General features: G+C 38.0%; 3 protein-coding genes across 3 annotated transcripts in view; 1 reads left to right on the forward strand and 2 right to left on the reverse strand.

The window, feature by feature from the left end:
* Positions 1–45: 45 nt before the first annotated feature.
* LOC120413225 (DNA-directed RNA polymerase III subunit RPC5) lies at positions 46–1,983 on the forward strand. Its single transcript, XM_039573951.2, has 4 exons — positions 46–214; positions 285–413; positions 484–1,195; positions 1,256–1,983. The coding sequence occupies exons 1-4, from the start codon at positions 182–184 to the stop codon at positions 1,768–1,770; spliced, it is 1,389 nt and encodes a 462-aa protein (XP_039429885.1). The 5' UTR covers positions 46–181; the 3' UTR covers positions 1,771–1,983.
* A 4,724-nt stretch (positions 1,984–6,707) lies between these two features.
* LOC120413188 (phosphatidylinositol N-acetylglucosaminyltransferase subunit C) lies at positions 6,708–8,459 on the reverse strand. Its single transcript, XM_039573902.2, has one exon. The coding sequence runs from the start codon at positions 8,267–8,269 to the stop codon at positions 7,406–7,408; it is 864 nt and encodes a 287-aa protein (XP_039429836.1). The 5' UTR covers positions 8,270–8,459; the 3' UTR covers positions 6,708–7,405.
* A 1,299-nt stretch (positions 8,460–9,758) lies between these two features.
* The window catches only part of LOC120413156 (zinc transporter 1), a 62,103-nt gene continuing 55,367 nt past the window's right edge, over positions 9,759–16,494 (reverse strand). Inside the window, exon 9 of the mRNA XM_039573865.2 lies at positions 9,759–15,945. Coding sequence (XP_039429799.1) covers positions 15,863–15,945 — 83 coding nt within the window. The 3' untranslated portion in view covers positions 9,759–15,862. The remainder of the gene's footprint in view (positions 15,946–16,494) is intronic.

The raw sequence follows: 16,494 nt of genomic DNA on the forward strand, positions 1-16,494 counted from the left end.
TTTTGCAGCTGTCAACCGTGCGCTGCAGCATCTTTCCAAAATCTTGCTTGCGTGCCGTCGTTGCGCTCACGTTTTTTTGTTCGACTGAAAAAGTTTAATCGCCGCCGAATTCCGACACTTTCGGGTCCGCCGGATCACGGAGTGTGCCCCAGCTCGACTTCCCGCTTGGCTGCAGGCTGTGATGGACGAGGAGGACGATCCCGTCGTGGAAGAGGTGAGTTGTGGTGAAGATTGCTCCTTTGAACGTGGGACGGATTTTGATATTCTAATTTGTGTGGACGCAGATTCCGGTGTACCTGTCGAAGACGCTGGCCGAGAATCTGTACCTGTTGCAGTACCCGGTGAAGGCCTCGACGGCGACCTTTGACGATGGCCAGGTGGTGAACAGCTGCGTTAAGCCAATCAACCAACAGGTAGGCGATTTGGGTGGAATTCCGCATGGTTAGGTCCTTTTGTTTACGGTTTTGTTTTTCGTGGTTCCAGATCAAAGTGGACTACGCGCTGAACACGGCCTCGAAGAACTACGACTCGTTCAAGGGCGAACAGTTTGCCATAGCCGCAGATGGAAAGGAAAAGGATCGTCAGCAGAAACCGACCTTCCGCAGCGGAACCATGGACAAGCAGTCGTTCCTTAGTTCGAAACCGATCGAGGACGTCAATCGGTACATGGTCTGCACGCTGCAGGACCGGGAAATCCACGCCACTCCTCTGCAAGGGATCGCCTCGATGCGGCAGATGTTCTCCTACTTTGACAAGCAGGACAAGCGAACCAAGGCCGAACAGAAGGCGGAACAGGACGCCGATGCCGACGAGGAGGAACTGAAACAGGTCACGGTCAAGTTCGCCCGCACCGAGAACGAAAAGGTGCGGAAGGCGCGCGAAAAGTCCTTCAACTACATTTCAAAGCTCGAATCCGAAGAACCTTGGTGCGAAACGTTTTGGCACGCGAAGACCTCGACCGCGGCCGAACTCGAACGGCAAAAGCTGTTCTGCGGTGGCACCGGATCCGGTGGCGCGTCCGCCCGGGAAGACCCCGCTGCGCTCAACGTGGCCCCGCCCGAGTATCTGGAGATGCTCATCAGTAAGGAGAAGACCGATAGAAATATCGATTCAATGCTGCCAAGTCGGGTCGTCTGCATGCACAAGCTCAAGCAGATGGCCCTCGTCGATCAGATTAAGGTTATTCTTAAGGATGGTGAGTCTTGCATAGAAACCAAACAATTTTCCACCCCTCAAACGCTCGTTTCTTTTCCAGCCAAGGTACTCACGTTCCAGCAGATCATGGATCTGCTCCCGGACCGGAGCCTCGCGGCGGACAAAGTCCTCCGGACGCTCCCGCTGGCGGGCGTGCTCATCCGGGGCAACTGGGTCGTCCAGTCGGAGATCATGTACCCGGAGGGCTCGGTGTCCGCCATCAACGGCGTGCCGGCCGAGCAGATGTGCAAGGCGCGGGACTACATCCTGTATCGCTTCACCCAGAGCGATCACCTCGAGCGGCACCAGTTGGCGCTCATTACGCAGCTACCCACGGAGGAGATCCGGGAAATCCTGTGCTCGGTGGCCCGGCTCAATCCGGACCGCACCTGGAGTTTGCTGCTGCCGTCGAACGAGGAGTTCTCCGCGAACGAGCAGGAAATCAGCGACCGGCAGAACGCGTTCTGGACGGCCCGCGCGGACAAGTTCAACGAGATGGAGCGCAGCACGAAACGGGTGCGGAAACGGTCGGGCCGATCGGAGAGTAAGTACGACGTCAAGATGAGCAACGGGTAGCGCCGGCCAAGCCGCCCCGGGTGTGCATGTGTTATGAACCAAGTTATAGTGCGTTACGATCTTACCAGGATAAGCTATTATTTATACGTATCGGAAAATATATGTTGTCGGTTCGATTCCACCGCCACCGTCACCGCGGGGCCGTTTAAAGCCCTGGAGCGGTACTCAAGTCTGCGAAAGTTTTGGGATCGAATCGGGAAATTTTGAAAACAATCGGGCATTGTTGCTTTTGAAAGAAATTGTCCTCAATATTATCTCTAATCTAATAAGTAATTTAAAATAGCTTTTTAAAAATCAAGCTTGATGTTGAAATTTTGAAGAGTTGCCGTTCTAGGTTCGCCGATGGAAGGCAGGTTCGATACTGCTCGTTGAAACCGTTGCAATTAGAAGGAAAATAGAAAGGGGAACGCTGAAGAGTTTTTGCAATTTCGGCGCCAGTTGCAGTCAAATTTTGTGGAAGAGGAAAGGCATTTTGAACCATGTCCGCCAACAAATCTGGGGAGACCAAGTGGTAATTTTTGCACTCGTTCGAAATATTTCCATTGTAATTTTAAGACTCACGATGGAGATTTATCGAACAGTTTTATTTCTCATTTTTTTAAATTAGGTATGTGGTTTTAACCTGATTTTTTTTATATTTTTAAAGTTCTCTTGGTCAAAACAGTATGGCTCTGGTTCCTTGCAAGTGTCCTATTTTCTTACCTCCACGTTGGCTTGGTTTAGTCATCATGATGACAAGGTGTAACCTAGCTGGTGGCCTGTGGAAACGGCTCGTAAACCTTTGACCAATGAGGGTCATAGTCAAGACGGCTAGGAGAAAGGGGCGCGTCAATGTGGAAAAGGGAAGTAATTTGTGATTGTAGACGGTATTGTTTTGATTCGCAGTACGTTGAGTCAACTGCTGTGGATGTACCTGAAACATCGCACAATGGGGTTTTCTTATTTCCATTTTCAGCTACCATCTATCTCCTGTTTTTATTTTTTTCACTGATTTTCTAACACGGCTTCTGTTAATTATCCTCCATTTGATTTCGATTTTACCTTTTTGATTCTCTTATCTCTCAACGCTTTTCCACTCTATTTTACCAATTGATGCTGCTGTAAAAACTGTTTTCCCTTAATTTGCCAGCGATGTTGAATAATTTATAAATTACCCTTGATACAATCTTCTTTTTACTATTGATTCTTTAAAAAGTATATTTCCTTCACTGTCCATTGTTTTCAATCTTCACCCTTTTCTTCAAACAAGTGAGGTTCGAGCCCTTACTCAATTTATGGAATGATCAAAGGTTTAACACTAATATTACTATTGTACTTTTGAAAAACTTTTATAAAATGCTTAGGACCAAAAATTTAAACAACACACCGCGACAAAAGAAATAGCAGCATTTAAACACAACTCAACACTAGGAAAAATTTCAGGAGAAAACAATACACAGTAAAATAACAATTAGTTTTTGAATTCAATCTAAAAATAAAACAGTTTTTGTTTTAATGAAAGTTTATAGGCACACTTTAAATGGTTAGGCGCTTATACTTACATCAAACCCTACGTAATGTACCACCTCCGGAACGAGTTCAAGTGCGTAACCGGAAAAGAAGGTAGCGAATACTAGAAGCGTGTTCTAGCGTGTAGCTCGTACTGACTCAGAGCAAGGGTGAGATGTAGGTGTAAGGGCAGTGCGTGTTCGTCGGGAACCTGGTGCATAAGATCGGTTAAGGCCCGTTCTTACACTGAAAATTGTGAATTGCGAATTTAGTGAGGCCACTCAAGTCGGGAAGTCGGGAAAGTCCGGAATTTGCCAAAATCTTCAAAAAATTGGGAAAATGTCGGGAATTTGTTATTTTTCGTCAAAAAGTCGGGAAAAGTCGGGAATCCTAAGCATACTCTTTTGAAAATTATTTTCAAAACCTTTAAAATTATTTTAATATTTTTATACAATTTTCAATTTAAATTCACTCAATTCTTCCTTAGGAACTTACTTTAAATTTAAGGTTCCTTACACTATTTCAATCTGTTTGAGAATGAAGCGGTAATTTTAGATATTAAAATTCCTAATACATATTGGATGCATTTGACACAGATTGTTTCATGTTTCAAAAAAAATTTTTTTTTCGTTGTCTAATTGTTGAGCATAGGTATGACCCCTAAACTACGCAAAAATTATTTAGAATTTTTAAATCCAAGATGGTGGCCAAAATGGCAATGAAAAAATGCATTTTATTTTTTAAAAGGCAATCAACAACACAAATTTGACTAAAATGGAGTCGTAGAACTCAAATTTTATGTTAAAAACAAGAAAATGAAAAAATACGATTTTTTTCTTCTTCGTGATTGGATTATCCGAAGTCCCATTCAAACCTTCGGATAATCGAGTCTGGACTGAATAAGAATTTACAAATTTAAAAACGAACTTTGTATAATCAACTAAACTAAACCAACTGTACAAAGAAAAATAATTAAGTTTCTGATTTTACGAAAATTTTCAATAGTTTGATTTGTTATAATTCATTTAGATATTTTTTCGATGGTTGATATTGATTTGGTTTTTGTTTTGATTTAGATAAGAAATGCCTATTATTTCAGTTTCGGAAAAAAGTAGGAGATTTTAAAAATGGGATTTGAGTGTATCGTTTTAAACATCGAATTCGAGTTCTGCGATCTTTTTTTAGTCAGAATTGAGTGGTGATATGGAAATAGGTAGGTAGTTCAAGTTTTGAAGTCATATTTTAAGTCCCTAATTTTAATAAAAATCTAAAATTTCGTAATTCAATTATCCCAAATGAAATTTTGGCAAGGACTTCGGATAATCGAATATTCATTTGGTAATGTAACTGGATTTTGATTACACAAGTTTTACTAATTTGGGGTTGCTGTACTTGATTTTGACTTAGAATTTTGGAAAATAAAAATAATTTTTAATAATTCGTTTATTAAAAGCATTCATTGCAAAATTCGGATAATCAAGGCTGCGGACGATTATTTAATAAAGAAAAAATCTTGACTTTATTTGATTAGGTCCTATAAACATATGAAAGTTATAGCTTATGGGACCTTCTAAAAAAAACGTGTTTTTAATCCACCTTTAGGTGGTTGGTGCCTTCCTCTCATTTATAGAGTGATTACAATCCCCTAAAGTGTCCACATGGTTTATGGATCTCCCCTAACGTGATCGCAGCACCTAAGAGGTCCTAATAAAAATAAGTGACGAGTTTAAAAAAATTGACTTCCTACAGACTTTTTGTCAAGATTATACAGACACCGCCTTTCAGGAAAATGGCATCCCTCTACAAGGCTTTTTTCGTGGCGATCAGACGGGACCATTTGAGGTTATGTAAATTCAGACCATTTTTTAAACTGCTTGTAATTTTAGATAGGTAAGTCAGATCTTGAAAATTCTTACTCCACCTAAAAGGTCTTCTCATATGCTTTCTAAAAATATATAACATGTGAGGGTTTCATGAAAAAACACCCTTTTTACCTAAAATTATGGTTAATATGAAACAGTTTTTTTGACATAACTTTTTAAATACATGATAAAACTGCATGAATTTAAATAGCAACTTAGGGGACGTTAAGACGGATCGATTAAAACCGTTCCGGCCAAAATCGGTTGAACCTGTGACGAGATATTCCAGTGACATTGATTTGGTACACATGTCTACATACAGCCAAACACACAGACATTTGCTCAGCTGGTGATTCTGAGTCGATATGTACAAATGAAGGTAGGTCTAGGAGGTCTAACTAAAAAGTTCGTTTTTCGAGTGATTTAAAAAAAAACAATATACCGTAGCATAGCATTACGGATCCGTACCAAGCTGTAAGAGGTGCCACAATGGTCTTTTCGATATTCTTAGACAATTTGATTGTTGCCCGATACAATTAAAAATAAATAAATCTGAGAACGTAGTTTCGACACTGTGCTTTAAAAAATTAAAAATTAGGGGGCAATGCTGTTATGATAAAACTGCAATATTTTGATGGAAACTTGAAAAAAAAATTGAAGTGGTTGCGCAAAATTTGGTACCATAAACATATTTTTGGAAATACATAGTCTAAAAAATTGTCAAACAAGATTTCTAAGACATTTCAGATGCAAAATGGATAAAACCAAAAGTAATTCTCGTTTGATTTGTGAAATTTTGTTTCACACGTTCCCTTCTAAAAACTAATCTCGTTGTTTTCAGGATTAAAAGTAAACTTTTGGACTGAAAACACTTATTTTGAACATTTTGGGCTAGATTTTTTAATTTCAAGACTATGTTATAGAAAATTAAAAAAAAATCAAAAAGTTTCAACGCCAACATTCCTAATAGAAAGGTGAACTGATAGTTTCCGAGATATCGCGAGTTGAAAAATGAGGACAAAGTAATTAGATGACACTGGAAAAACTATTTTTTCATCAAGTTGAACTTTAAGAAGCTGTATCTCAGCAAACACTATACCAATCAACAAAGTCGAAAAAATGGCAGAATTTTTTCTCATATTTTCTCAAATTTGGTTCACAGGGTGCTAAGAAGATTTTTTTAAATGCATAAAACTGAATATTTTAGGAAAAAATACCTTAAAATTAAAGTTGAGCACGTTGCACTTTATCAAAAACAATTTTCATTTTCATTAATGGTTTTTGAAATTTTGCTTGACATTTTTTTCATTTTCCAAAAATCTCATTTTTTGTCAAAGATTCAAGATACTGGTACTATATTTTGCACTTTAGCGCAAAAGATGGCTATCCTAAAAAGGTGGTTGAAAATTGCCTATTAGCTATGCGATTCCCTATGTTTACAAAAAAAAAAGTATTTCGAACCCATACTTTTCTGAAAAGCCCAAAACATAACCTACAACTTTACCAAAGACACCACATCGATCAGATGATCCCTTCTCAAGATAGAAATTTTCGAAGATGCAATTATTTTTAGACGATGTTGCAAAATTAAGAATTTTCTACATTTCAAACTATATTTTAAAATAATATTGAGACGTTATGCTTCTATATTTTTAAAAAAAGCGGCCGTGGCTGACTGGTTACGGTGTTCGCTTTCTAAGCGAATGGTCCTGGGTTCGATTCCCATCTGCTCCCAACGAGAAAGTATAGGAAATATTAATCTTGAAACTCTGAACATGAACGAAAAATCAAAGTCGCCTGAGTCGGGGTTCGATCCCCCGTCCTTTGGATTGGTAAACAAAAATGCTAACCACTAGGCCATCACGGCTTGGTGAGCTATGAATGGAATTAGGAATACTGTTGCTATCAACTATATACGCGCTGGGTCCTTGTCCATTTGACAAGGGTTCGGAAGTTCTAAATAACGTTTGAACCCGATTGGTGCAAACGTTCTTCAGGGCGGGGCTTGTCGATAAAAGCTGAGGTACCTCGCGCTCGGCTAGCCAGCGTAGAAGTAGAAATGGGTCTCCGAAGCTCGGCAGAGCTAACACCTTCCAAATGCCTATGCGAGTTATTTGCATGTATAGAATGAAGATCTAAAAATACATGGAAACAACTCAATTTGTAAGAAGCGACCGCGTGGTCCCGTTTGGTTGGTTGCACACACACGCACACACACGCACGTTATGCTTCTATATTTTTAATTTAACTAAAAGACTAGAACACTCCTGACACGTACAAAACATTCAAATACTGCTAGCGCTACCATTCTCCTCCCGGAAGTCACTGACGATCGCTTCGTCCCACGGTCCGTGAATGTTGTTCTTGTGCCGCTGCAACCGCACAAACAGCAGCGGACAGAATCCGTTCACGAACGCCAACACGCAAACGTACGTCCAAAAGATGGTCATCGAGAGTTGCAGCAGCAGGTAACAGCACACACCAACGGTGGCCACTAGCAGCGGAACACTGCGGATCTTTGCCAACAGGATCGGCCCCAGGGCAAAGTAAACGGCGGCCACTTCCAGCAAAACAAAGGCGTGAAACGGCGAGGACAGTCGCGAGGCCAGGCAGATCGCACCGAAGATGGCGGCGTTGAGGGAAATCGCTTTGGAGACGATGGCCGCCGGAACGCCGTAATCGTAGAAGATCAGGTGGAGCATCAGCACCAGGAAGGTCATCGAGAAGATCGTGTCCGTGCTGACACTGTCCGTGAGGGTGTGCAGCAGCGGGGAGAAGATGTAGCCAAACACCAGCACGGCTGCGGCCGTTTTAAAGTCCTCTATGACGGTGCCAAGCCGGAGACTTCGGCCGGCATAGATGAGATAACCGACGACGGTTCCGAAGATGGCCTGCCCGAGAATGCTTTGCGGTTTGAGGGTGTCCGTGTACAGATAGTGAAACACGATCAGAAAACTGGCGACGATGGAAATTTGCTGGCTCAGCCGGGTGGCGCCCAGGAATGCTTCCGGAAGTGTGTACGTCTGGAGGTTGGCGTTGGTTTTCAGCTCCTGCAGGAAGCTCGGATCCGTGTAGTTGTCCTCGTAGTCGGCATTTTCGTACAGGTTCTTGCGCCAAGGTTTGCGCTGCTGGTGCTGGTGCGGTGCCATTGGTAATTTGTGCGTTTATTTATAACGATAACCTGTTAGTTTACAACTTTTTATCAGGTCATTTGTAAATGCTGTGTACACTAGATTTAAAGCTTTTGGAAACTTAGTACTTTATTTCAACATTTCAAATTTCTGTAAGAATTTCGTTGTTAGAATGAAATTTAAAAAAATAATTTCGTTGACTTGGACTAGTCAAAAATGTAAATATTTATATTTGAATGTGATCTAATTTAATTGTCAACAAGAGAAAGTCTGGTATGCACCATACATTAGGGTGACCGTTTGGTCTTTTATGGGATAAAATCAGATTGATGGCTAAAAAAAATGAAAAAAAAAAACTTAAAATTTCATGTTACAGACATTGTATTAGGTCCACTAAAAAGATGTTTTAAGCTTACATAATATACATATAGAAATCTGGAGTTTGCAAAAACAGCAAGCATAGAAAAACGCATTCGAAGTTTGTCCCACACATAAGACTACAGGTTATGTTTTCGTGAAAAAAAAACTGGATTTCCTCATGATTTCTAGAACAAAGTATTGGATGCTGTAGGCTTTTCCAAAAGAGCACACGATTTTGAACCAATATGCATATTTAACTCAAAAGTGATGAAAATGTATATGGGACATTTATCATTCTTAACACAAAGATTGTTCTGATGAGAAAAAATGCGATAGGATATGAATAGATTTTTTACGTTAAATAACCTTCAAATTTGAGTTAAAAAATGTTACATGAAATATCAAACAAATATTCTGAAATTATAAGAGTCCATAATCTGATGTTTTTTTCAACAACAACAAAATATGAAATAGTAGTTAATGCAACAAATTGTAAAAAGAAGACTTTTCAGCACTGGTATTGAAAGGTATTGATTTTCAAATCTGCTATCTTTGGTACGGAAAAGTAGGCCGTTTCGTTTCTCCAGAAGGACAAGGAAAAGTTGACAGTTTCACAGCGGAATTGCAAATTAAATATTTTTAGCAACTTTTTTTAATTTTTTTTTTTAAGTGAAAAGTGACTTCATGATTGATAATACAAAACAGCAAAAATATTTCGGAATGTTTCGTTACAGTAAGCCAACAAGTCCCATTTTCCGTTTAGACATTTTTTATTCACTTGCATTTGCCAAACACTATTCCAGTCAAATATCGATACCAAAAAACGGCGTTTGTGTGTGTGTGTGTCTGTCCCCTCACACTACTCACTATTCTGAACGGATGCTGCTGCTGCTGCTGCCTGTTTGCCAAATCACGTCACGTCAAAGTCGACGGACCTGCTCGCGAATGAAATCCCCAACATCTCAAACTCTGGTTCTGGTTTTCCATTCATCTTCCTTTGATAAAATTTCAAATATTCCGTTAAAACGTTTCGTATATAGAGATGCACAAGTGTTGGTGTGTGTGTGTGTGGGTGAGAGTCAAATGTATCGAATGTGTTTGGGTGAGTTTGTGATTTCGCGAAATTTGGCTTCTTTCAAGTTGTTACCGTTTGCATGTGTCTATTTTATGAGTTTGTTTCTTTGTTATTTTCTCTAAAAACCAGTATAAATGCGAATGATTGTTTACTCTTCTGTTCTGTTGTTTCATTTTCACTAAGAATTGCATTTAGCTAAGTATATATTTAGTGTTCAAACTGTTTCATTTGAGCAATGTTCTGTTTTTAAGTTCAACTGTTAATTGGTTTTGTGTTTTTTTTTCTCTCCCTCTTTCTCTGTTAGAATAAGCATCAATCTTTCTATCAAAAAAGTTTAAACTTGCGGGGGTTTCCTCATTTACAACATTTTTCTGTTTTGAGAAAAGGACGAAAAAACAGGGGAACAAGTCTATCATATAATTTGCTGCTTCGTGTTTGTTGTTTGGTTTCCGTTTTTTGTTTTGTTTTTAAGGTAATATAGCAATATAATGAACAGGCAATATAGTCACACACGTACACGTTTGTTGGTTTTTTATTATACACATTCACGTTTAATCCGACGTAAATCACGTTTTTTTTGGGCATTTGTTTCGCTCGGCTAGTTTAAATAGATTTTCTGTTTGTTCCTATTTTACAACTTTGCTTCAATTTACTCAACGGGAAATAACCTATATCAAAAAATCTCTGCAATTATTCTCAACGACACCTGTTTATGTGATTAGCTTATGTTTGTCTGGGTATGTGTGTGTTTTGTATGCGTTTGAACCTATAAGATTTATCCGTTTATATTTGTATCTTGGCTTTCTGTAGTGTGATACACTTTTGATTTGATACTCTTGCACGAAAACTCACGTTGCGGTAAAATTGTTCTCAGGCTCTGCTTTTTTGAAAATTTAGAAAGGAAAACCTGGGGTGATTAGGACACTTTTGTTGTAATAAAGCGTTGGAATATTTTAAAACATTATTTAAAATTATATTAGAATGTTTTATTTTTCATTTCTTTTTAAAATGAGCGAACTGTTTTGTAAAAAAAAACTTTTTTATTTTTACGCCATTGGATTGACAAAGTCAAACTAACGTGTGACGATCTGTCACTTTTTACACGGCGCTCACACTCTCATAATAATGCACAGTGTTCGGAATGGCAAAATTAAGTGGAATAAATTGATAACTCCTTTATTTGACGTTCTAGCCAAATTGTGTCTTCGGAAGAGTTGTTGTACTTGATAAGGGCTATATTTTGAAGTTATTGACATACAGGGTGACGACCTTCTAGGGTGTCAACCAAAAACTATCTTTGTTGGATGACATTGTAGGGCTTTGGTGACTTCGGCAAAGTTGTAGAGGAAAAGATTTCATGAAAGTTTGTCGAAGGCGCCAAATTTGTAGCTCTTAATCTACTCGAGCTATACGACCTTTTTGCAAAAATGGTCCAAAAATGCACTTTTTTGGTGATACAGTCGACTCTCTGGCTGTCGATCTTCTCGATATCAATATTGCTCCATCTATCGATGAATTCTTCAGTCCCTTCAAACTGCATACTTCGATTGGCTTTATTCCTCGATATTTTCTCTTGCTTGGAGGATCTCTTCCTCGACGGATTCTATTTGCTTTAAAAATCTCTTCCGGTTGTCAATATTGTCACTATCTCATGGCTTGCATAGACATTTTTCTTTGCAAAACGAAGCTTTGAAGGGTGTTTGACATTAGGTTGTTTTTGTTTGTTGGACGTTGCCATGATTCTCTCCCATAGCTGGGTACCAAGAAAAACATATTTTCAATCGAATCTTCATTTTGCATCGTTCTGTAAACTGATGATTCTTTTCCTCGACGGTCCCTTGGATATTGACAACCAGAGAGTCGACTGTAACTCAAAATGTTAGCATTTTAGCGGCCTACTATGTTCTGAAGAATTGTTTATGACATAAAATTACACATCTTTGCCGAAGACAGCAAAATGTTTTGAGCCTTTACTGAGGAATTATAACCATTTTTAAGTGATTTTGAGCCTATTTTTAGATATCACAGTTTGAATTTGACGGTTTTTCATCAATTTATTTATAATTTTTACGTGGAATCTAGTTGAAAACGTGGTGAAAATCGATAAATTGAAGAGTAAATTGATTGATCTTTATGAAAAAAAAAAAAACATTGTTTATGAAAAAATACGACAACCTTATTAAAGTGACCAAATATAAAAGGAAATACTTAATTGTAAATACGAACAATTATTTAAAATTTTAACTTGCATTATTTTTGGGCTAAACATGATTTGTTCATTATTTTAGAATGTGTGTCATAATTTTAGGCATAAACAATGTATTTTCCATGAAAAAAAACCCTCCAATTAACCGATTTCACCCCGTTTTCAATATGATTTCGAATAACATTTATAAATAAATTGATTAAAAACAGTCGAATTCTAATTGAGATATCTAAAAATAGACACCGATAGACATGAAGATATTTTCAAGAAATGTAGTTGCAAATATCTGGAGTTTTTTTTGAAAAGGTCCAATAAACCAAATTTCCAGATTTTGCTTTTTGGGTGTTTTTGAAACCGCCTTGAGTCAAGGGTTTTAAAAAAACACCCAAAAAACAAAAACTGAAAATTTGGTTTATAGGACCTTTTCAAAAAAAAATCCAGATGTGTACTTTTAGATGTTTTGTTCACTTTTGCGCCAAAATGCGGCATAGCAACTTGAAAATAGGCTCAAAATCACTTAAAAATGGTTATAACTCCTCAATAAAGGCTCAAAACATATTGCTGTCTTCGGCAAAGATGTGTAGTTTTATGTCATAAACAACTCTTCAGAACATAGTAGGCCGCTAAAATGCTAACATTTTGAGTTATCACCAAAACCATTTTGACCATTTTTGCAAAAATGGCGTATATTTCTAGTAGATTAAGAGCTACAAATTTGGCGCCTTGGACAAACTTTCATGAAATTGTCTCCTCTTCAACTTTGCCAAAGACACCAAACCCCTACAACGTCTTCCAACAAAGATAGTTTTTGGTTGACACCCTGGAAGTTCGTCACCCTGTATGTCAAAACTCTTCCGAAGACACCATTTGACTAGGACGTCAAATGAAGGAGTTGAAGCACTTTCTTCCACTTAATTTTGCCTTTCCGAACACTGTGTGTAATGGTTTGGTAGTGTTTGTGAGTACCGTGTAAAAGGGCTGCAAAATCCCGAACCACAGACAAACAGATGTGAATCTGTTTAAAAATTCCAACAAGCAGCATTTTGACGGTCAGAAACTCACCACGGAAATTTTAAATCCACCACTGCTTATTTACACGTGTTTGACAGTTGGTCAAAACTGTATTCCTGACAGTGTGCACATTATTTGAGGTGCGCATGGCTCTAGCGCGAAGTGATTGATGCTTTTTTGTTTAAGTTGTTCAATGATTTACGTCTGTTATTCTGAAAAGTCCATAAGTCGAACTCCTCATATTCAAATTTCAAACCTTAAATTTTGAACTAGAAGGGTGCTATTGTCAAATATTGGTAAAATATCAATGAATTCATGAAAATATTTTTTTTTAGTTTAACGATCTGCTGCCATTTTTTTTTAAGTTTCAGAATTTTTAAGAAAAAGTGTCAACGGATGGCCCAAAAATGAAAAAAATCTGAACAAAATATTAAAAAAAAACTAAAATTTTCAAAATCAGAATTGAAACCAAGAAATTTGTTGTCTACTCATTCTAAAATTGCCAAACTCACGGACCGAATGCTGCAACAATCTGATTGTAAAAATACTCAAACTTTGTTGTACATTATTTTGTAGACAGTACTTTAGGGGAGAAGTAAAAATATATCGATTGTTCCCGTAGTTTTTAAGTAACTTGATGTGCATAGCTAATAAATAAATAAAAAATGAAAATCTTGAAATTAAAATAAAATAGTTTAAAAAAATTACAAAAAATATAAAAAAAGAATAAGAAATTTCAAAACATTAAATTTTTAAAACTCAAAACCCGTACTCGATTATCCGAAATTGCGATTACCTGAACATTCTAATATCCAAAATTCGATTATCCGAAGGTTTCCTTATGGACTTCGGAAATATCGAACCATTAAAAAATCCAAATCTATTTTTAAAGTTCATCGACCCCAAATTAGTTTTAAACGACTTGTTGGTTGCCTACTATATTACAAAATGAAATGTTTAAAGTATCCCAGTATCGCCACCTTAGTTTACACAAAATTTGATCACAGATAGAGTCCCAAGTTTTAGTAAAAATCAAAATTTTGTTACGGACTGTAATAAAATTGTGATTTACGGACGGACTGTAATAAAATTGTGATTTTTAATTTTTAATTTTGATTTTTTTTTTCGGACGGGTGTATTCCAAAATTACCGAATCATCGAATTTTGAATTTTATTTTTTTTATTTGAAATTTTGATAGTTTGTGAGTTTGAATTTAAAAATTTTAAAATCCATTTTTTAAATTCATGCTTTTCTGAGTTTTGAAATTTTGAAATTCAAAAGCATCTGAAATCTATGGTAATAGATTACCGAATTTAGTAACATTTACCGATTTTTTAACTGCGGTAATGAAGTTCATTATTGTTCAACGTTCAACCGATTTTCGGTAAAATTCAGTTTATTTTGACAAATGGTTTACCGAATTAAAAATTACCGATTTTTTAGAGAAATCTAAGTGTGCATTTTTCTGCCAAAAATTATACAATTTTCATTAAACTTTTCTCTAACATTGTGTAAAAAAAATCCAGCCATAAGTTTTTCGTCCTTTTGAGTTTCGGCCTTATGACGCAACACTGGATTTTATTTTTTTTTAGGTCGAAATCAAATTATTTAAAAAATTGCAATTTACAAACACATTCAAGTAAACAAATCTAAACTAATTAATGTTCTTATCAAAACATACTACAAACACGCAAAGCGCTAAGAAACTTCAAACGCCATTTTCCGTTATTGTTACTTTTCAGCTGGTTACCGATGAAGACAAATCTTCTTGTGACATTTTTTAACTGTTTCTTGGACGTTTTTTTATAAGGAGTTTACCATTCTATCCGTCCCGAATCACCCCAGTTTTTGCCCTCGTACATCCTAACGGATGTCACATATTACCAATTCTGATTCGTTCAACAACCACTGTTTTGTGTGAAAACACAATCTTCTCACGAGAGTTTATTTCCAATGTTCAAATATAAATCATATTCTTGACTAAAAAACTAGAAAATATGTACAATACTTAGTGACACACCTCAAATTCGCAAGAAAAAGGAACGGCTAGCAAAAATTAAGACCATTTTTGCAAGATTTTTCCGTCGCCATCTGGTTGCTGAACCAAGCAACACTGCGCACATTGCATGCAACATGGCATGCAACTCTCACTTGCTATCTCATTGTTTGGTCTGTTCCAATTTGAACGGCTTCAATGACCAATGTCATGCCTTCACAGAGGTTGTTTGTGTGTGTGTGTGTCTGTGTTCCGGTTACAGGGTAAAGTTTCAATTGATCTACGACATAAAATACTTTACGATTTGACTTTGCTTTGCTTTGTAAAAAATCTTTATTGTTATCTACCAACAAACCTAAGCCTAGTCGGGTTTTTTTCTTTGAAACGGGGTATTATCAACTGATAGTACAAACTAAACTGTTTTAAAGTTAAAAATAATTCCTCTCGGTTGCATACTCAAAACGCACTCGCTGAACTCTAGCTTTCTCTCTCGCGGTCTTCTTAATAATAATTGTGTAGGTAGTCAAAAAAGTTTGTACCGCGTGTAAAAACGGAACTCTAATTAAATTAATCTTCACTTTCTCTCTCTCTCTCATACTCGCTCTCTCTCTCTCTCTCTGTCTATCTTATTGGGCCGTGGCCGCGTGGTGCTTGCACTGACAGTACAGGTTCCGCAGGGGCGAGTCCGACCCGTTGACGTAGCTCTCGAGCAAGCTGCTGGACGCGGCGGCCAGTCCCGAGGAGCTCAGTACGACGCGACGACCGTCACAGCCAAGAAGAAGTGGGGAAAGTGGTCGGTTGAACGGACGATGGGACGACGGCTGCTGTTGCTGCGGGTTTGATGGGGAGGTCGTTGTCGAAGAAGTACAGGTCGGATGCTGCAGGGAGTGGTAGTAGCTGTTCGTGTTGATGGGTTTGGAGTGGGAGTTGTTGAAGGTGCTGTTGTTGCCCGCGCTAAGCTGTCAGACGGTCAACTTGGGCAGACCGCTTGCGTCCGTGTCGGGGGCCGACGCGGACGTTGGGTTGGCTTGGTCCAGCAGGGATCCTGAGGGGAGAGGAGAACATTGAATGAAATTTACAATTATTTCGGTTTAACCAATCAACACACTTCACTGTTGTTCATCTGACCATAATGATGGTCATTGGCAATTTCTATGGCTCCAAACGTACAACTTCCTTAATTTATCACAAAAACCGTTTATTTCAATACAAAATTTAATTCTATGCTTTTGTCAACCCCCACGCTTCTTCGTCCCCTGTAGAGTGAGAATTGTGTTGTTGCATGAACACTCCGTGCTCAAACTCAACCCACTTCAACGAATCATTTCTGCGGTAAACATTACCCAGTAGGCCTGGCCGTTAAATTCAAGTTCAAATAATACGGGCAAATCTACAATTATTGCAATTCGCAAAATATCTGTGAATTCACGAGCTGTCTTTTTATTATTTGTGGTCCCAGAATTTCAAATAGAAAATTGTATCGAGAAATTAAAAAAGAAAGATAAAGAAAAAAGAAGATTAGCCGGTAAATTAACCGGAACATTTAAATCCTGTTGCACTTCAAATTTCTCGATAATATTTTCTTTTATTAAAA

Source organism: Culex pipiens, chromosome 3 (genome assembly GCF_016801865.2).
Source record: "Culex pipiens pallens isolate TS chromosome 3, TS_CPP_V2, whole genome shotgun sequence".
Lineage (NCBI taxonomy): Eukaryota > Metazoa > Arthropoda > Insecta > Diptera > Culicidae > Culex > Culex pipiens.